We start from the raw sequence: 22,391 nt of genomic DNA, 5'->3' as shown, positions 1-22,391 counted from the left end.
AAAAGAGTTTGTCGATCATAGGCAATCAGGGCAGTAACATCCGGAAAGCATATAGAAAGTAATAAAACAAAGAGAAAACAACACTCAGGAAGACGGACCCAGAGACGGCTTGCCGTACACACTGGCGCCATCTTGAGATAAGTTCAACAGGGTAGATGTACTTAAGGAACATGAGACTTTTTCAGATAGATAAAGGCAAATATTGCAAACTACACAAAAGGCAGCCGCTAAAGCGTCTAAGTTTCAAAATAGAACAAACGAAACAGACTAAATTGTCAATTCCACTTAGAAACAAAATATTAATTCTAAAAATAAATCTTAGTTTGTTTTACAGAAGAACAGACAAAACTGACTAACTTTTGTCAATATCCAATAAACTGAGAACTAAAAGGAAATTCTCAATCTCTCCTTGTTGTATAGCTGAGCTTTTCAAACAGTTTTAACAGTTACTTTAGTCTGACAAAAGCCGAATGACGAATTAGCGCTTCCAGTCAGAGACTGAGGCTACGTCCACACGTACACGGGTATTTTTGAAAACTGAGATTTTCCGTTTCCGTTTAAAAAAATAATCCCGTCCACACATAAAGGGAGAAATGAAAGAAAACGCTGCTATGAACATGCCAAAGCAGCAGGTGGCGCTAGATTCCTAACCGTGCAGAAATGTTGGCCAATCAGAAGTCTAGAAGCCTCGGTGGGAAAAAGTAAACAAAGCTGGGGCATAGAAGCAGAACCGAATCGTATGTGTGGACGGACAGTAACTGTGTGTATATGTAAGCATTTAAACACTGCAGAGAGTAGAATTAACAGTATTGTAGAAATTCATTTCACCGAAACAATAACGTGGCGCACAGTGTGACGCATGCACCAGTTTATTGTATTTCCAGACTTGCTTTCGGCACAATTTACAGTGCACGCTACTCTGTTTTTTGTCAGACTTGAAATAGCCGAAATACCTTCACACTACAGAACTTCTATGGCTCTTCCGTTCGACAATCTCTCCGGCGTTGGAACCATCATCTGTTTTCTCTTCGGTCACGCTCGGTTGATTTTTCTAGTCGGCACACTCATTTCCTCCATTAGGCGCTGGCTCCATTACCCGCTGGCTGCTTCCCAAACAAACACACGTGCGGCTTGGCACTTGTGCTGTACATAACAAGTCACGCGACGTGACGCTGCGGCTGTGATTGGTTCGGCTCTGCGCTACTTAATTTGGATTGGCTGACCTTTTTTTTTTTTTTTTTTTTTTTTAAGAGGACAAGAGCGGCGAGGTCTATCGCGATAGCTTAATTTCTCTATCGAGTAAAAGTTATATCGCGATACATATCGTTATCGTTCTATCGCCCAGCTCTAATATATGTATATATATATATATATATATGTGTATGTATATATATGTGTGTATATAAACACCCAGCACGCCCCTGCGGGCGGTTTATCCTTCAAGCTCGGGTCCTCTACCAGAGGCCTGGGAGCTTGAGGGTCCTGCGCAGTATCTTAGCTGTTCCCAGGACTGCGCTCTTCTGGACAGAGATCTCCGATGTTGTTCCCGGGATCTGCTGGAGCCACTCGCCTAGCTTGGGAGTCACCGCACCTAGTGCTCCGATTACCACGGGGACCACCGTTACCTTCACCCTCCACATCCTCTCGAGCTCTTCTCTGAGCCCTTGGTATTTCTCCAGCTTCTCGTGGTCCTTCTTCCTGATATTGCTGTCATATATATATATATATATATATATATATATATATATATATATATATATATATATATATATATATATATATATATATATATATATATATATATGTATGTTTTTATATATATATATATGTATATGTTTATATAGATATATGTGTGTATATGTATATATATATATGTATATATATATGTGTGTATATGTATATATATATATATATATATGTGTGTGTGTATGTGTGTGTGTGTAATTCACGTAGCTAAACTAACATATAGGACATGGCAGTCCTTACATCTGCTAAGGAGGATACACTGTAACTACACAGTCTATTTCATTTTGAAACAACTGCTTATTACTATTCTAATGGCTGGCTGTGTGAGTGAGTTCCACCTCAGGCCTGAGGCGGGCAGGCCTGCTGCTGCTGTATGATGATCCATCTGCATGGCAGAAACCATCCATCCAGTGGATAGCTACAGGCTGCAGGCCGGCCCATTGTGTGGGCTGAGCACTGTGACTGCTCCCTCTTGTACCTCTGTAATGGGATTACATTAGCCAGGTTCTTCTGCTCCCTCCCCAGCTCCCTCTTTTTCTGTCTCTCTCTCTGTCTCACACACACACACACACACACACACACACACACACACACACACACACACACACACACACACACACACACACACACTCTGTGAGCCCATGTGTGAATGACTGACTGTCCACTTGGCCAAGTCATGCTTGCACCCTGTTTACTTGCCTATGGCCCTGTGTAATGATGCAGGTTTCATACCCATTTCACTGATACTTTTGTTTGCAACATATAGTGTCTGGTCATTTACACCCTTGCTGAAAAATATGTCAGATTTTTCTGTTTTTCTTATTTATTTTTCCTGTTTGTGTGAGACATTGAGAGACACAGAAGGCGAAGAGAATCGGGGGGAAAACATACAAGTATAGAGAAAGACTGAGGGTTTTGTTCAGGGTTTTCCTCAAGGAGAAACTGTCATGTGTAAAATCTTGTTGAGAACCAGCAATTGTGTTTTGTTGGGCTGCACCAGCAGGGCTAAGCTGTTCATTGAAAACCAATTTGTTAATGTCTAAACGCTGCGCTAGTTTTCCCTCAAGGACGAAGATTGATATTCAACATAACCTGCCAAGACACCAATGAAAAAGAATATAGAAAGAGATGATACTCAAGAGGAATTATGCAAGAGATCTCAAGGACTAGAAATTGTTTCATTTTTTTCACCCTTCTCATCTTCTCGCAGTCTGGAGTTCATTAGCTTCTCTTACACTTAAACAATCTGTCTGCTTCATAAAGAAGCTAAAATAATTTTTGACAAATCTGGTGTACTTGGAATCTCTTTAGAACATCATACGTGATCCGCATAACCTATTTTAGATTTATCTGGTTTATCTTTAATGCTTTCCGTGGGCATTTCAGAAAAATCAGCTAGCCGTTAATGCTGGTTAAACACAAAATGATATAGGATTGATTAAAAGGGTCAGACTACCAGCCTACCAAAGCGTTTGAATCTGGAGGTAGCCACCATAAAATTAAAACGGGGATCAATGGCGTGTCATATCCCTACTGCTCTGCGAGCTGAACATGTAATTCTAAACTTCATGCTGCAGCCATCTCTCACGTCAGGCCTTCGAGCATTAGGCTCAATAACCCAGCCGCCCAGGGCTACTGTTGCTAACTATGATACTGTATTCATAAACAGCAGTGGACCACGTTTAGTTTAGTATCTGTTTCCTGTGCAGAAGTTTAGCTATTGCATAGTGTGTTTGGGTTTTGATGGCTTTCATCAACTAGAAATGTTAATACTTATTGTTAGCAAACGAATACACGGGGAAAAATCCTGGGAAACCTGTGCAAATGGTGTGCTACAAATCTATATATAGATATATAGATATATTATAGCCTGGTTTGTAATAAACAATGTCTTAGATAAAGAAAGAACATATATATTTATATATATATAGTCATGTTCTTTCTTTATCTAAGACAATGTTTATTTTGAGCCAGACTACAATCCACCTACTATAATCCACTTCATTTTCAGTGCAGTGTTTTGTAAAAATTTGTCCATAATAAGGAATTATAGTGGAGCCTCTGAATCCTGAGAAAGCAAATGAAATTGTGGTCACGGCCATTAAGCCACCTATTTAAATTTTAAACGCTTTAAAGGAAAAATCTCGGCATCATTTTTAGTTTATTTCCAATTAACTGTTCGGTTAAGTAATGTTGGTAGTAAGTAATGATCTAATCACAACAGAGAGGGAAAAAAATCAACCTATTGATCCCTCATATAATGGTTTAAAAGCACTTACTAAGTCTAAAATCTTAAAAGAGTAATGACCCCAAATAAATAATTAAAATGCCCTCAGAGAATGGTTGGGTTTTCAATATTGAATAACATTATTAAGAGTCTGATAGAAGGGATGACCTTTGGAGGCCATTATTAACTTGTTCTAATAGGCTGTATTTGGCAGCATTGCCTCTATGAATAGCTGTGATGTTGGTATGACAGACGATCGATTTAATGTCACATTTGTTTGGAGATGGCGCTGCGTTGCTGTCTATCTAATGTGTCTATGTTACTGATTTCTACCTGCAGCCAGCTCTGGTTTAACCCTCAGCTTGTAATAGCTTAGTGTGAGAAACCTAGTGCATGCTTGCCTACCCCCCAAACAGCTGTGCTTTTCATGTGATGAATTTAGGGGTTTTTTCTGGAATATTTCATTCCATATTGCTACAGGTCACTGTTGTCATGAACACGTGATAAATGTGCCAGGATGTACAGTAAACTTTTTCCCCCTTTGGTTAAATACTTTAAAAAAGTCTACTCTGGAAATTGGGTTTTTTTGAAAAAAAAATGTACAAAAGACTAATGGAAAATATTTTCCCTCAAAGAATATGTTGACAATAATTTGGGGATCACAAGAAAAGGTCATCTCAGAAACACTTGTTTGTCTTTCTTTTAATTGTTCCACCTTTTTGTTGTGACAGTATTTCTATAATCTTTCCTCCTAAACTGGCTGAACAGAGCTGGTGCATGTAGTTCTCTTTATACATGCACAGCTAAATACACACCTTCTGACTTTCTTTGCAATCCTTCTTTTAGCACCTGTAAGTTGGACACGATAAAGGTCATGAATCGACACTCTTTGCCTCTCTCTCCTTTCCGCAGACTGCACGTCTACATTTATTATTGTCTCTCTTGCCTTACTTTCTTGGGATTTATACTCTATGAATTCGACTCAGCACATTTCAGTTGAATAAGCAGATGAAGTACAAGACTTATATACTGTGTCATAGCTTTTCCCAGACACTCCCTAATCAGACTAGTGGTCTACAAAGACAGATTTTCGTTCCTGCACTGGTGTGTTGGAATGAGATGCCACTCACCATTAGTGGAAGCTGTTATTGGATGCCAGGCTTTAAATGTAAATACGAATCAGTCATCAGCTTATTGTTTCACAATAACACCAGGCAGTTTGCTTCTTACTGCTTGTGCATTTCCATTATGTGCTGTATGAATTGAAATAAAACTTTACATTTATAGCTGTGACATGAGCGAATGTTTTGCTTGTGCTCAATTTTGCTATTACAGGAATGCTGCATTCACTTTCACTTCCCTTTCTTCACTGATTCTTTTTGCCGCACATCTTGTGTCATCAGACATAACTTAAAAATACTTGCCTCGTTGACTATAGGTCATGAGAGCCAATGAGGCTGAACATAAAGGCCTAAAACAAAGACCTAGTGTAATGAGACGCACCATAAATGGAGAACAGAATCAAATGAATTGTATCCCAAAAAGTCACTTTTTTTCCCCCATCACGAAACAAAGTTTCAGAGGAAGCATTAATGTTTATTTGTCAGTGCACCTGGTGATTTTCTGCAGTCCTATATAACTTAATGATGGCACGTCTGTGTATAGTTTCAGTGGAGCAGAGCAAAGTGGGTGTGTGGTCTCTGTATGCATGTGTGTGTGTGTCACAAGCTGACTGGTGGATTAGCTGTCCGATGGCAGAAGGAGAGGGATCTGCTTTGACAGTGTGGTAGTTAGCCCATCTGTCTATAATCTGCTGTGTCAGTGTGTGCGTGCTGCTGCTTTGGTACTACCTGCCACCAGGTGGTCAGCAGTACCCCAACGCCCTGAAATAAAGCTGCGAGGGAGGTGGAGCCTAGTGGTCGGGACACGTTCCCAACAAACTTGATCAGCTGTTGCTCGTATGCTGCACTACATTCTAATACTTAAAATCACAGAGATGATTGGTCACATTTATTGAGTTAAGAATAAACTGTTATATAGTCATTATTATTATTGAGAAGACTAACAGACTTTTAGCTCTTTTTTTAGCTTTTACACTGGCAGCCAATAATTTGTGCATAAGGGTTTCCAATTAATGTGTGCAGATATGAATTAGAATAGAAACATGAGCCCTATATTTAGAAAGCCTGTCTTATAATCAGCTACTACCCACCCAGCTTAAAGACAGCTGTGAGAATTGGAATATGGAACATATTTCCCAGTGGATTAATTATATTTCACTGATCATATGGATGTATTTTATTCTTATTAATTTTGCTGTGAATAGTATATTGTGTGTCAAATATGGATTGCTTGAACACCCTGTGGTCTTTCTGTTTCTCATACCTATGGCAGTAAATGTCTGAGAGTAATTCTACTTGAGCATTAAGTTGGTTTGGTTGCAGAAAAATACGGAGCGTAGTCCGACCTGCTGCTTTGTCAGGCAGAGTGGATTCCAGTGATATTTACTTTTATTCAGCAGGAGAGAGAGAGAACTTTCATAAGAAACATTCAGAATTAAACTTAACCAGATGAACAAGCAGTTGATTTCATAATTCATCTGTACTCTAACATTAACTCATAGTTACGTCATAGTATAGCTGCTGTTGAGTCTCTGATGCTGAGAGGGTTTTGTTAAGACCATAGACTACCTTGTGATTAGAGCAGGGTGATATGACCAAAGATATTTATCACGATATACATTTGAAAATTTGCGATAACGGACAATATAATTGACACTAGACAAAATACTTTACAACTCTACAACTTTGTTAGTGCAAAAAAACCCATCAACGTATTTTCACGTAAACAAGCAGCTGTTTTTTATGTGCATTAGTTATATAAAAACTTAACAGTGCAAATGCAAATTCCTTGCTGACAGTTTAACCGAAAGGCATTTCCAGTGGAAACTGGCCAACATATCCTCAGCATAACCATGTTTAATATCCACAAAACTTAAAAAGAGGTTATACACACACAATACGGTAATATTATGTTGAAGCACAGTACGTTTCACTCCGCGAGGCTCCTGCCAACGATAGCCGTAATGCTCCGACAATCCATCAAGCGGTGCGGGTTCATAGCTTAGCAAAGTCGTACTAACACATTTGACAGATTGCTGAGCGCCGTGTACCACATAAAATCGTTTCGAGGTCAGTAAACACAACCAGAATTCATACATAAGGCACACGGGATTATAAGGGGCACTGTCGATTTTCAGAAAAAAGGATTGATTTTAAGTGTGCCGTATTTTCCAAAAAACACGGTAATAACGACGGCCCGCTAGCATGCCCTACCAAAAATAGTGCTTTGTTGTGTATCTGACAGACAAAAGCTAAACCAGTTCCACACCATTGAAGTTGCAGCATTTTTACAAACCAGTTCTGGTTCATCTGTTTCATTCAACAATTCCCCCTTCTCATTCTCCGTCGCCGCCATGCTTTTTAGGCCATATATATGAAAACAAAGGCACTGCACATGCACATTTTACCCATATTCTATCGCGATATTTCATTTTCTTATCGTTGCCCAACATTATACCGGTATTACCGTGAATGGTATGATATGGCCCAGCCCTACTTGTGATTGTCAATTTCAGTGCATCAGTTTTGTAAAAATTGTTGCCAAGGTGTTTATGATACAGAGCCAGCTGTTTTCTCAGCACAAGAAGAGCCTACGACACTCCTTCCTTCCACAATTGATCACTTCTTTGATCCAGATGCTATGCATGTTTCAAGCAGCTCTACACTGAGAAAAGATTTCACTCACTCTGCTATTGTACAGTAGCAGAAAAAATAGAACGTCAATATATGATGGTCAGTGTTGCTATTGTGCTGCCATAAATTCACTGAGGAATAGGAAACCTTGACTTGGTCACATAATATGCATATTTGGGTGGCTGTTAATAAAACAGGTTGGCCTGTGTGTCTGCATGACATTTAATGTGAACACGTGTCTTTAAAAGCACGTCTTAGATTTAAAAGGAGCTGTTCTACAGCATTATCTTGTCTTGGGATTGCCTGCCTGTCTTTCTGTAAAGTTTTGTGTATATCGACTGAGAGGATTTAGCAATACTGAAGAAGCGAATCACTGATCAGTTCTACAACATGCCAATCTAAGTTGTTTTTTTCTTCCCCTCAGGGAACCTGGGTCGTGTTGACTACATCAGTGAGTTTGAATTTGATCTCTTCATCCGGCCTGACACCTGCAACCCCCGATTCAGAGTGTGGTTTAACTTCACTGTGGAGAATGTCCGAGAGACACAGGTTAGCGTGCTTTGGCCTTTTAGTGTGTTTGCTGGCTGTCTCTGTATGTACCCACGTCTTCACTTATTAATTAATTTAGAATAGACAGTGCTATCTAACTCATCCCTTTCACACATAGTGGTCATTATAGTGGACAGCTATTCAAAGGCTGTTTTCTTGTATTTGTGTCAGAGTTGATGGTATACTTGCACATATTGGACACTGATGTGCCACTCCATACTGTCAAAACGTGTGTTGTCCACCTGTAAAAAACTCTTTAAATAGTACACGTTTTTAAAAAAAAGTTCAAAAATCTTTTTTTATGCCTAAAGATGAATAAATATATGAGGAAAAAAATCCTGATTGAGGTTGTCATAAATCATGCATGAAAGGGTTAATGTAGATTTTTTTTTTAGGTGTATACTCAAACAACTATAAACTTACAGCAATGTTTGCATCACTATCAACTTCTCTTCTTACTTTAATATTACATATATCTAGGGCTGCTCGATTATGGCAAAAGTGATAATCAAGATTATTTTCACTGAAATTGAGATCTCGATTATTTGGCAATATTTATTTAACAATAACAATGTATTGGATAATGACTTTAAAGATTGTCAAAAAATAATATAAAATAGTGTGCAAATACTGATAACAGTGCAAATGTTTGCAATATAAAAAATAAATGAAAAATGTAAACATCTATGTTTAGTGAACTTTGCAGTGTTGCTCTGTGGTGCAGCTACGACACTGTAGCAAAGTTTACACACTATGTCTACTTGATCTATGTCTGACTCCGCGAACCCATAATGTTTCCACACCACTGAAGTTTTTTTTACCTCTCTTTTCAACCAACGACAGTCACTCTCCTCTCCAAATAACTTCTGCTTAGCTTTCCGAGCTTCCCTCGGGTCCTCTTAATTGTTGTGACACGTGTTCGAAATGCAGAGAGGTGCGCTCGATTTGCCACACGGAGCAGCGCGAGAGTAAAGCACGAGGGAGGGTTCCTAATAGTTGAGTGAATGCTGACCGGCCCAGCAGCCAGACCCTAAACTTTAACAGGTAACAAAGGCAGTGATGAAGCTGCAGCCTCGATTCTACTTGTTCATGTTTCTAAAGTAGAATTGCTGTGGCGATCCCTTTAAAGTCTTTGTGGGACGGATTTCACCTTTGCTTGGCGCTGGCGGCTTTTTGTTCCTACCTAAATACTAAGATTAAGATCATATATGTACTCTTATTAGGATAGGGATTTGTGGTGGTGTGTGGGGCTGTAGACTGCAGGTTTACAGTGTAATAGTATAACAAATTACTTTCCCCTGGGAGTAATTGAGTAAAGTACTGCATTACTTTTAAAAAAAGTATTCTGTGTAATATGTGTAATACATTACACATTACACTGATCACAACAAAGAGGGAAAATACCTCCAGCATTCAGAAACATTTGACCATACAGCATGCAGTTAGTTTACACAGATGTAATGTCTTTGATATGCTGCTTAGTGATGGCGGTGACTCTCAAAGCCGAGCGAATGAGAGACCAATGAGAATCGATAAGGAACTGAATTGATAGGTGATATTGATAATGCAGTCTGAAATGCTAAATTCTTATCAGTTTCCATCCACAATTATATGTCATATTCTATCATTTGTCCACACCTAAACATGTGCAGCGTAATCTGTCGCAATACTTCCCTGAATCTTACATACTTCATTTTTCATTTGAAAGTTGAAACTTTTCCCCCCTCAGAGCTAGTGGTAGAGGTAATGTTCAATTTACTACCTCACTTCTTGTCACAGCCTCCAAACTTCCTGCCGCTGGCAAGCTTGGAGCTGGTGATTGGCTGACAGACGTGGTCACATGGCAAAGAGATACACCACGTGTGTGTGCACCGTGTGTGGCTTAAGGGGATGAAGGCTTGTTGTATCATTTGAATATAACATTGCAGAATAAAAAGAAGGAAAAACTGACAATATTGGCATTCAAGTTTGACTGCTGCAGTGTAATTTGTGCACAGCACAGCAGTACTTGTCAGGTGTAGAAAAAAATGAGATAAAGTAAAGAAACAGACAGTCTGGAGACAGCTAGATATAAAGACAGAGTTGATTAGATAGAAAGAAGCAAAGAGACTGGCAAAACGATAGTGAGGAAAAAGCAAATGTAAAGTGACAATGGAAGGAAAAAAGGAAAGTAAAACATAGAGAATGGCAAGGAGGGATCCACAGCGTGCTGCTGTCTTCCTGTAGCTTGTCCAGCCCAGTCTATCTGAGGCTATCAGGCCTATCAGCCCATCTCCCCGCAGTGCTGTAGTCAGCACTAATCACATTTTATGGCACTGAGATGAATGGGAGGCCTCGGCTTGGAGCCGGATCGATCCCAGGACCAGATAGACCAGCACCTGCAGCCTGGGCCAATAGGATATTTGCTGTTGTGGCCAAATGACAGAAAATGTGTGAGACAGTGACAGAGAGAAAGGGACAGGGAAGGGAAATGTGACACTGTAATGACTGGAGATTTATAAATATCATAGATAATAATATGCTGTATATTGTGGTGCATGCATGCAGCAGGCACAGAGGTGACAAAAACAGGTGAACATCTATCCCTATTGCACCTCCCTGCTCGATCTTTCTTTATAGACCCCCTCAAAAGCGTTTTTTCATTAAAAAATGGTTTCTTATCTGTCCAATTTCCTTCTTCAAAAAAGGTCTTGTGTGAATTTAATCTACTCCAGTGGAAGGTGTTGTGGTTAAGTGCTGCCTGTGCATTTTGTCAGAGTGTGCGTATGTATACACAGGCAGTGTGATTAGATTGTGTCTGTGTGCCTGGAATCATCAGAATTCACATAAATCTTTACTTTATATACTAATGATTGCAATATTGTTGTGACATGAAGCAAAAAAAAAAATAAAGCTGAGAAATTTAATAGAGAAAGAATAATAGCATGAGTAAATAAACCAGCTAAGTGCAGCTATAGTATGGGGGAGAGGCTGTGCTATAGAGATATCAGTGGGTTCCAGGGAAGAACTGGGCTGTTGGAGTGTTTCATCCAGCTAAGCCTTGCTAACTCTCAGCCTGAGCCAAGGGAATGGGGAACAGTAAAAGCCCGTGATATTGGAAGTGAGATGGCCATTTTGAAGGAATGTAAGCTGGTGAAACAGATTTGGTCTGCCTCAATCAGCTTAGCAGCTTTGTGGAAATTGGCTTCACCGTAGCACCGGTTATGATGGATGGCCGGATGGATGAATGTCTCTTTTTTTGTATGTCCTTCCTTTTTGTGTGGTTATCGAACCACTCACTTACCTCTGAAAGTTAAGACCAATTCTGGTTATGTTGGTGGCAATGAGTGGGCCATGTGACTGTTTGAAGCGGTGTTAATTTTTCAGGAGAGGTGCACAAAAATTGTTTTCTTCTCAAAGCAAAAAGTACAAAGTTTGTGTATTACTGAAACACATGAAACGACACGAGCCCTTACTTACTATGACCTGTATGAAAGCTTCGCGTGATTTAAATTAAGTTTTAATTTCCTGCTTATATTAAAATGAGCACCCACAAAAGAGGCTTTAACCTTACCCTTATTCTAAAATGAAATTTAATTTACTTTAACATACAAGATCAGAGACTAGTAACTGCTGTCTTTGTTTTCACTAATAATAAGCAAGTAAGGGGGAAAAGGAGAAAAGAAATTATACAATACATATGGAATTAAGTAAACTGAGTTAAAATCAAAGTTGTCTGATGTATGGAGTCTTCTTCAAGTAAAAATTGCAAGAAGCCAGTGAGATAGGACCTTTGAAAAAAGTTTCATATTGAGTGAATTTCTACCTGATATGTAACTTCTAGCTATCACGATTTCATTCCAGTTTCTGCCTATGTTACCATCAGAAACCAGTGGGTGAGTTGATATGAAACTCCATTGACTAAGTTGATATGCTTTCCCATTCAGCTGTAGGGGTGTACTTGATGTCAGGTTCCGTGAAGGGCACGGCTGTGAGCTATTATCATAGGAGCCTTAAGGGAGCCATTCATAGAAGACAGGCAGTAAAACCTTGCACCGAGCGCCTTCAACTCCTCCAACTGCTGCAGGGGTGATTTGTAAGCCTCACTTGTTCCAGGAAAGCACAGTGTAGAGCAGTTACTCTCCATAATCAGGAAAGAGGATGAACAGAAGAAGAATAGGCCATGTGTTATATAGACTCCCCAAAGAGCCATCATTACTTTACTTTTTCAGACAATGCTCACCTGTTCAAATTAGTGATGTTATGCAATTTGTCACGGGAGAAGTAAAAAGTTAAATAGGATGTTAAAACTCTCACCACGCCATTAATGACTTTGTTTCGCTAATGCTTATTTACCAGTGCTACGTTTCTGTCCCTGCTGTACTGTATTTTATTAATAAGCTTACATTATTGAAACATTTCTTCAGTGGTTCAGAAGTCCTTGTTCAAAGTCTCACTTTAAGGACCTCCTCCTGGATACATTGCTTGTGTTTTCACTTTGACTGGTGTATAAGCTATTTTACTGATCATAGAAGTTGTTGTTCCAGTGATAACTTGATTTGTTATGTAGCTATGTTGTCGTACGAGGGCAATCCCAAAAGTAAGGCCTCCTATTGTTTTAGAAATACAAACAACCGCTTATTTTCCATGATATTTACATCATTTTAAAGCTTGAAGTAGAGCTGGTCGATATAAGATTTTTTCATATCACGATATGCTTTTTTCATTTCAGGCGATAACGATATATATCACGATATAAGCCAAATAACTATATTTGTAAGATTTAAATGTGCCGTTGCTCACAAGTAAAATGTGAAATAATCAGCTGCTTGTTTTGATTTAAATATTTATTTCCCATAATAAGTTCAACAGGGTAGATGTACTTAAAATGAGGCTTCAGTTTAAGCAAAATAAAGGCAAATATTACTAACTACACAAAAGGTAGCCGCTAAAGCATTTAAGTTTCAAAATAGAACAAACAAAACAGACTACTAAAGTGTTAGTTCCACTTAGAAACAAAATATTAATTCTAAAAATAAATCTTAGTTTATTTTACAGTAGAAGAGACAAAATTGACTTAACTTATTTAATATTGCTTTGGAAGCGCTGTCTGAGAGAAATGTTTATGTCCAAGGAGTTGGTAATGAGGATCCATTACTTTAATTAGCTGCTTGAATCCTTCATTGTCGACCGTGTTTATTAGTAGCATGTCTTTAGCAAGAGAGTAAGCTATGGCATTCGTTATGTTGCTATGTCTCTTAGCTTTTTTGTCATATGGTAAGACGCTGGAGCTTTTTGTCAGACTTCAAATAGCCGAAATACCTCCACACTACGGAACTTCTCTGGCCTTTCCTTTCGACAATCTCTCCGGCATTGGAACCGTCATCTGTGTTCTCTTCGGTAACCTGGTCACCCAAGCTCTCGGTTGATTTTTCTCTAGTTGGCACACTCATTTCCTCCATTACCCGGCCGCACTTCGGCTGGCTGCTTCCCAAACAAATACACATGTGCGGCTTGGCACTTGAGCTGTACGTAACAAGTTACGTGACGTGACGCTGTGGCTGTGATTGGTTCGGCTCTGTGCTGCTTAATTTGTATTGGCTATTCATTTTTTTATAAGAGAGGAAGAGAGAGAGCGATGAGGTCTATCGCAATAGTTTCATTTTTCTATCGAGAAAAAGTTATTTCGCAATACATATCGTTATCGTTCTATCGCCCAGCTCTAGCTTGAAGACTTATTTATATCCCTACATAATCGCCATTTCGGTCGATGCATTTTTGTAGACACTGTGGTGGTTTTACAATGCCCATGTCATAGCCGCTCGCCGCCCTCGCAGAATCGCCTTCTGGACAAATGTTCTTTCAACAAGTTTTGAAGGAGAGCGACACTGTGACGGGCGACATGTGGGCGTGCAGTGTCGTGGAGAATGCTTACGCCCTTTCTCAGCATTCCTCTTCTCCAGTTCTGAAATGCCCTTCTGAGTTTTTCCAGTATTTCACAGGACCTGTCAGCATTTATTGTGGTCCCAACAGGCAGAAAGTCAACCAACAATACCGCCTTTCGGGCCCAAAACACAGTTCCACACTGCGCACACTGTGCGTAAGCATTCTCCACAGCACCGCACGTCCACACGTCACCCGTCACACTGTCGCTCTTCTGTAAAACTTTGGTGGAACTTCATCACCCACCCTACAGTCCGGACTTCGCACCCAGTAACTACCACCTGTTCCCAACGTTGAAAGAGCACTCGTCCGGAAGGCGATTCTGCGACAGCAGCAAGCGGCTATGACATGGGCATTGTAAAACTGCCACAGCGTCTACAAAAATGCACCAACCTAAATGGTGATTATGTAGGAAAATAGATAAGTCTTCAAGCTTTAAAATGGTGTAAATATTATGGAAAATAAACAGTTGTTTGTATTTCTAAAACAACAGGAGACCTTACTTTTGGGATTGCCCTCGTATAAGCTAGTTCAGATCCAAACTAAAAGCCACACAAACTGACCAGCATCTCTCAATCTCTGTGAGGTGAAAGTTTCTTTTTGTGAATGAACTCCAGTGGTTCTGAAAAGAGCATTTCCTTTCCACAAGTCAGGGATTTTTTTTTACTATTGTCAAACATAAAATATGAACATTAAATTAACATTCACCTCACTGTTGGACCGGTGCTGTGTCCTTTCTTGCTGGAGTAGAGCTGCAGGCTTTAGTGAGCTTGAAAAACATTTGATGTGCTGTGCTCTTGGCTGAGATATTTTAGATTTAGCAGCAGCTCAGGCAAGTAAGTAAAAATGGCAGACTAACAATATGAAAATGTGTTAAGAGTAGAAAAGCCCAGACTCCCAACAAAACCTACACGAAGGAAAACCCTGAGGAGCATAATATGGCCTCTTTAAGACTCAAGTAGAAGGAATGAAAGAGAAACACTAGAATGTAAGGAGAGAGTAGACACCGGCAGGCTAATGGATATGATGAACTTTAATTGTTTTTTTAAATCATTATTATTATTTCCCATACAGAAAAAACAGAAGCAGCATTAGGAGTGGTGTATTTCTGAGAAGTAATAGTTCTGTAAAGTCAGCTGCTGGTTGTTGTTTATAACATCAGTGCCAGTCTGGATAATAGATTTTTTAACGACGCTCGCTCCTCCATCAGCTGCTGACAGTGTCCTGCTTTAGGCCTGTCGCTGCAATTTCTGTGTTGATGAACACATTGAACTTCACCTGTGCTTCCCCCTGTCTTCTCAGGTTTGCAGAGGTGTTCAGGGACCCTCCAGCTCCCATGTCTATTCTGCTTCTGTCTCATTCTCTGCAGTTCTTGCATCTCCCCACTGTCATGTCTAAGTTGTGATGTCCTTCAGCAGTGACAGTGGAACAAGGGCATAGACAGGTCTCTGGTGAGCACATCGGACGAACATGGGCTAATCGCTGCTGGCGTAGCGTGTCCATGAGCATGCACTGCAGACAGCTGGTTGGTGGCAGCTTCTTGTGGCAGGACCACTTTGGGTCTGTTTATGGGAGGGTTTGGTGGATACACAGCCGTAGGATTAAACTTCCAAACGCTGCTTGTCAACAGGTCTGCTTGTCTTTTTCCCCCCTTCATTTGTATGCCTTTGCATTGCCTTTTCTTTTTGCAGCATATGGCACTAGGTAGATAGGCATGCGTCCTGTGGTTGTGGTCCTCTTCTTTGAAAGTTCATTTTTAAGCTTCTCCTCTTTACATTCTCCAAAGGAGAGACATTGGCTTCTATTTGACTCTGCCAAAGGGATTATTTCACTTCAAACACATCACATGGGCCTAGAAAGTTTAGGATCCTACTTTCACACCCAATAAGGAAGTTATGGAAAGACTTGTGTGGTTTTGAAAGACATGCAAGGCATCAGACGTTTGTGTCAGAGAGTGTAGGGTTTTGTGAGCGACCTTTTTCTGTTAAGGCATGCTTCCTTATTGTCAAAGCTGATGCTCCCCAGATCACTTCATAATGACATGGACAAAAGGATATGACAACAGCAGAAAATGAATTTTCAAATTGTCTTCCTGATAGCAAAATGAGTTTTCCCTGGGTTATCTCTGCTGACGCAAGGTTCCTTATCAAAATTCATTGCCTTATTTTTTAGCTTGATTCACTTTAAAAAGGAGGTACAAAGCTTAAGGGCATGTTTTGAAATAAAGCAGACACATTTTTTTATTAGGCGTTTAGATTCTCTTTATTCAAACAGCAGAGACTTATGCATTGCTCTTAGCTCATAGTTTCCAAAGACTTAAAAAAAACCTTTAAAAACTGGATTACTGGATTTATGTGCCCAATACTTCCGTTTCAACTGTGAGCCTACTCATTTAGGGCTTCCTTTCAAAAATATATTAATTAATGGCAGTAAACGTAATATTTTTTGGAAAACCTCAGTTTTCATGTTTGTCAGCTATTTTAGTGGCATAGGGGAATTTGTAGATGGGGTGATTCATCAGGATAATCATCAGTTGGCCAACCCAGGATTACAACAGTGTGAGATGCTGCCAAAAATGTGTTTTTGGTATTTTATTTGCAGCAGGTGGATCCGCAGCTTCTTTGAATTGCCATGTGAAGCCTTGAAGCTTTATAGCCTGGTTAAAAAAAAAGGTTTGTTAATAACTAATATCTCACTCTATGTTACATGTATAAAGGGGAGAAAATGTCATAAGTAAGGTGTTTAAATTGTATTAGGGTTTAGTGTTTGCATTACTACGTGTTGATGGGCCTGAGTGACTGCTAGGCTTTACTGAATTAGTTGAGATGAAGCCTAGCAGATATCTAGCATGGGTCATAATCTAAAACTGCAGTTCTTCACTATATGGACAGTGAAACTACATTTAACTCACCACAATACAGAATAAATAAAAACGGTAAAAAAAATATCTCTATGCTCCCTGGAGTAGTTTCCCTTGCCATGATTGCAATATACATGTCTCCTACTGCCTCTGGTTCACACAGCCTGTTTAAATGAGGTGAACGCATTAAGATGTATATACTAAAGGACTGAATAAATTAACCACCAACAGTACATATACACCCATTTGTGTGTACCCATGTATGTACACCCGCTAAATAAAGAGCACAGATATGGTGCAGTTTAAAATGCTGCCTGTGTTTCGAAAGGTTCGACTTAGAGGCTTGTTGCAGCAGGGAGCCAGCAGGCCTTTGCAGTCCTTGAATGGAGAGAAAATGTTGCAAAGCACAGCATGGAATTAAAAGCAAAAGGGGAAGGCATGGAAGGAACAGAACGAGAAATGAGAGCAGTGAGATGCTGTAAACTGCTTCTGGAGGGGCTTGTAATAATGTTGTTAATATATGAACTTTTTTTTCTTTACCTGCTATATTGGCACAGTTAAATGCAATGTTCTGAAAAGTAATTGCATTCCACTTTTGTATAAATTTGCAGTGTTTATTGATTTTATACTGCTCATTTATGCAAATCGGTGGCAGTTTCCAACACAGTGCTATTTACTGTAAATATTAGCAAAGTTTTTGTAAATATAAAACTTGCCAACCAATCCTCTATTCATCCCAGCTTTGCTCATCTCAGTCCAAGAAGTAATCAGAGAAAGATAATAAGCCTGAATTGAGAAAAGAGGAAAAGAGGGAAGAGATGGAAAGTAAGCGAGAGGATCGTTGTCGAGGTTTCAGCAGGAGGCATTTTATGGGGACTCAGTAAGGGCCTTGTGGAGCTGCTGTGCATCTGCATGAAATGATGAGCCTGGTGTCAGGACATGGATCATCCTTTTACACCGAGTAATGAATACAGATTGCACACCGGATAGAGAGGCTCTGCAATCTGCTGCACCACAAATGAAACAACTGCCGTTCTAATCAAATAGTCTTTTCATGCCAGCGCAGCCCTCAACTTGGGCTAAATTCAATTCCAGATTCACAGATTTGCGGGTTGGGGGTTGGGGAGACTTGCGAGGCAAGAGGGAGTTATAAATGTTGTAATTAGAGTATTGTTTAATGTGTACGTGTGTAGACGTGTGTGATGTGTGCGTCTGTTGCTGTGGGGGAGGGGTGGCGGTAGGAGGGTCCCTGGCATCGTGTTGTCGTTAACCGCTTGGTTATTTTAGATAGCAGTTGGAGGAATGGGTCCAATCACAGCAAACACATACACACTAACACACACCTGTGCACAAACGCACACATTTAGCTAATTATGCCAACTAGTGGCTTGGGAGAAGACGTTCTCTGTATTCTGTATTTAGGGAACAGCGAGGAGCTTTGAAGGAGAGCCGCAGTGCCTCTTTGATGCTGCTTTTGTTTTTTGTTTGTGGTTTAATAATTTAATCAAGCCAAACGTCCTCCTTCTCTCTGTAACTGTCTGTTGGTGGAGGCTAATTACTCTGCAGATTGTTCTCCTGGTGCTAGAGATGAGAGTTTAGATCCAGAGGGGGAGGGGGGTGCTGATGGCTGTAATTTAACAGTGTACTGATGGGCTAAGCTGTCTGTCGACTGCTGTTTTATTGTTTCGGGATGCTGCTGACGAGTTACTATTCTAATATGCACCATCTGATGAGAGTGCCTGCAATGTTGTGCATTGCATTAGTATTCTTTGTCTCCATCCATCCATCCATCCATCCATCCATCCATCCATCCATCCATCCATCACCAGGATCTTCCTCTCTGTATGCACACTGTGTGTCCGCAACTGTCTGGTGAGTGGTACCTGGCTGGAGGTTGCTTGCAGTTGCTAGGTGAAATTGGATACAAAGAGGTATATGTTACTGCGCGAAAAAAACACTTTGTAATTGCACTGGTCTCAAACAGATCGATAGTTTGCATGGAAGATGCCAACTTGTCTGCAAACACTCAGAATCAGATGACAGAAATTTTATTAATCAAAATTAATGAAAATCCAAATTGAGTTGTCATAGCAGCATACCTACAACAGACAACAAAGCAGCTGTATAAAAATGAAGTGTGGAAATAGAGATATAAATAGAAGGGAAAAAAAACGTGACAAACATAGAGAGCTGCTGCAACAGGCTGCCACCAGGACGGTGCTACAGTTGTTTTTATGCAGTGCGCTCTTTGTGACAGGTAGAAACCACCAGCAACCATTTGCCAACCGTTTTTCCTGAGCAACCAGGTGTGATTGTGTGACTGAGGCAAAGAGATTGAACAAACAATACATTTTTACAAGTAAAAGTGACTTGTTTAGCTGTTGTGCTACGTTTTTTTTAATAACCAGAGCCTTTCATCACAGAAGAATGGAATCCAGCCGATCCTGTCAAGGACCAGCCTAAGTGAAATGGACCTTTAGGCTGAAGTGATTGATTTTGTATCTAGGCAGCCACATCCACAGCTAGTCATACGATTTTGAGCTTACAGAAATCTTTGGGGAGGATTGTGATTCGAGATTGTGGATTTTGATTTAACCTCTTTTGATCTTTTGCCCAAAACACCAACCTCTAATAAGATTACAAGTTCACAGGGAGCAACCACTTCTCCACAAAATATTTTGTTTATAAGTTTCATAAACGTGATTGATGTACCTGAATGATATAAGAATAATAGGCTTTGAGCAGAGAATATAATCTATATTGCTGTCAGGTTAGCATCAGTTGTCACACACTATTGGTGTGCTTACAGCATCATAGTAGCTATCGTTTAAGCAAGCAAGATGAAGGCCCATTTCAGTGTACTGCACAGTGAGTGACACACCACATAACTGGAACGATCAGAGCTTCAGCTTTCGTTACATTTCTACATCATCCACTTCAATTTCTGCTAAAATTTTAATAAGAATAAATATTGACCTGGGATTGATGGGCTTAAACCCATTAAACACGTGCTGTATCAAGCTATATCTTTATCTTTCTCTCCCTGCTTGCTAGCTTATTTGTGTCTCTGTTGTTAATCTGGAATAATAGTTTAAGATGTTTATTTTCGATGTACAGCAGTTTATAAACTTATTTCCCTTATTTAATATAGAATACAGCACAACACGGTTGCTGTCTTTAGTCAGCATTAACAACAACTGACTGTTCTGCCATCGCATGAAAATTTCATTCCTCATCCTTAGCTAGGCCGAATCATTTAACTGATTTGATTTTAATGCTGCTGGCTCGAATTAGTGCTCATGTTATTAAATCAACAGTAAGACTAGATTAGTACATACAAAACAACTGCATAATGTTAGACCCACTACAGTGGACAAATACATCCTTGGCAAAAGCGACGTTTGTGTGAATGTTACAGTGAAAGGGATCCGAAGAGCTGAGAATGCTGGAGAAGATACTCAGCCTTTGGATTTCTTTGGAATTTAGTATGATATTTTTCACTACATAAGATAAAATGATACAAATAAAAAGTTAAATATGTTAGCAGTGCACTCGTGTTAAACATCAGTGTTTTTATTAATGCAAACAGACACCCTACTAATTTGACTTCTTTACCTCCTGTGATGGTCCTTATCAGACAACGAAGGTATAGCGATCTTAAGTAAGGAAAGCAAATCAGCAAGCTTCTTAATTAAACCGATGCATTATTACCATGTGTAACGGAGCTTCTTCAGGACCACCCCCTAAATGTTGATTTGTGACTACAGAGTAAAGTGCATCACAGTCAGTGTCTTGTTCAGTCTTGTCGTTGGGTGTCAAGTAGTTACCCATGGGTGGATGGGGTGCCTTGGTTATTATGCAGTTGCACTGTGAGTCTTTGCAAAATTGTAAAATAGAGGTTAAAAGAGAGGGTTTTTATCTTTCTCTATTTCTTTCTGGGGGGGGGGGGGGGGGGGGGTTATATTAGTTTATCTCACCTTCTTGTTTTTGTGTAGCTAGAAGACAAAAATGTGAGTGAGAGAGACAGGTAATGCTGCAGAATTTGGAAGACAGATACTCAGACTGCTCTCACACCCCATGTGGTTAGGTCAGACTAGTTGCACTAATTTACTCCAACCCACTGTCAGTGACACTGGGTTAGCTAGCTAGCTGCATGTTGCTTGCTCACCCAAAGAGCAAGCTTTGAGGAAAGACATTTATGGTCTCTCTAGTGGCAAGAGCATGCATACTTAGTCACTAATACACTGATATAGAAAGATATAATGTGTTTCCTGAGAACAGGGGTATAGTGCCTGTGTTTCCATGTGTATGTGTGATAGCCAGTGGCTCATGAAGAATTCTGTCTCTTGCCAGCACCTTGGGGTAGATGTTGTCAACATTGTGCAACTCTGTAAATCAAGACTGAGGTCTCAAATGTGTGTTTTTGTTCTGTCCATCTTAGGAGTCTGCAGGTATGTATTCACAAGCCAAATGTCAATAAAACAAAACAGTGATTATTCAGTCTGGTAGGCACTGGCTGTGTGTGTGTGTGTGTGTGTGTGTGTGTGTGTGTGTGTGTGTGTGTGTGTGTGTGTCAGAGCCTCCAGGGATTACAACTTCCTGTTCTGAGATGCTTTGGTCACATCTGCTATGAATCTTTCATGTGTCAGTGGTGGTAACCTGCTATGGGTGGGCACATCAACAAAAACACACACAGTTGTATTTCATGTATTTAACTGCAAGAGACTGTCAGGGTATTCTCTGTGATGCAATGCGTTTATTTCACACTGGTGCATTTCCAAAAAAATGTGGCTGTTGTAGTTGTTAGTGTCAAACTAGCTATAGGTACTTTCATTCAGGAATCTCTCAAAGAAACAAACAATTTATCAGAGCAACTATCAGGAGCTTTCTGCAGGAGTGAAAAGTAAAAATATTTTTTTCAAGATTAGTTGTTTACTTTTCATATCATGGATATTTTAGGATCAAGAAAGTATAAAAGAGTGTAAGGTCTTATGGATTTGGTCTTTTCCTTCTCTACCACCTCCAAAATGTGTGCTGTCAAGTTCTTAACGCGTTCAGCAAAACTGATGTTTGATATGAAGCCGGTAAAAATCAGTTTTGTCTTTTGTCCTTTGTTTCTTGCTTCGTTCAGGCCTCAGGGACCTTCCGGAGAGCTTGAGGCAGCATTCATATGTTGGTTTATGTGACGTTTTTTGTTTTCTGAAACAAGCTCGCTTTCTGATTTCTTAGTTTTTTGCATATTTGCGAAACTTACGTTTCAGATCACAAAAAAATCTATTTTAAATGATGATTTGATTTTTTTTATCTTTGTCTAATAATAACATTTGTTGCT

At 39.8% G+C, this 22,391-nt stretch overlaps 1 protein-coding gene across 1 annotated transcript in view; it reads left to right on the top strand.

The window, feature by feature from the left end:
• agbl4 (AGBL carboxypeptidase 4) overlaps nucleotides 1-22,391 on the top strand; it is a 351,287-nt gene that overhangs the window by 27,779 nt on the left and 301,117 nt on the right. Inside the window, exon 3 of the mRNA XM_085264070.1 lies at nucleotides 8,153-8,277. Coding sequence (XP_085120196.1) covers nucleotides 8,153-8,277 — 125 coding nt within the window. The remainder of the gene's footprint in view (nucleotides 1-8,152; nucleotides 8,278-22,391) is intronic.

This window comes from Mchenga conophoros, linkage group LG23 (assembly GCF_057382185.1).
Source record: "Mchenga conophoros isolate Kocher_MC1m ecotype Shallow Benthic linkage group LG23, M_conophoros_male_GT1.1, whole genome shotgun sequence".
NCBI classification, from domain to species: domain Eukaryota; kingdom Metazoa; phylum Chordata; class Actinopteri; order Cichliformes; family Cichlidae; genus Mchenga; species Mchenga conophoros.
The sequence above is the reverse complement of the archived record's forward strand: the minus strand, read 5'-3'. Positions and strand labels throughout refer to the sequence as shown.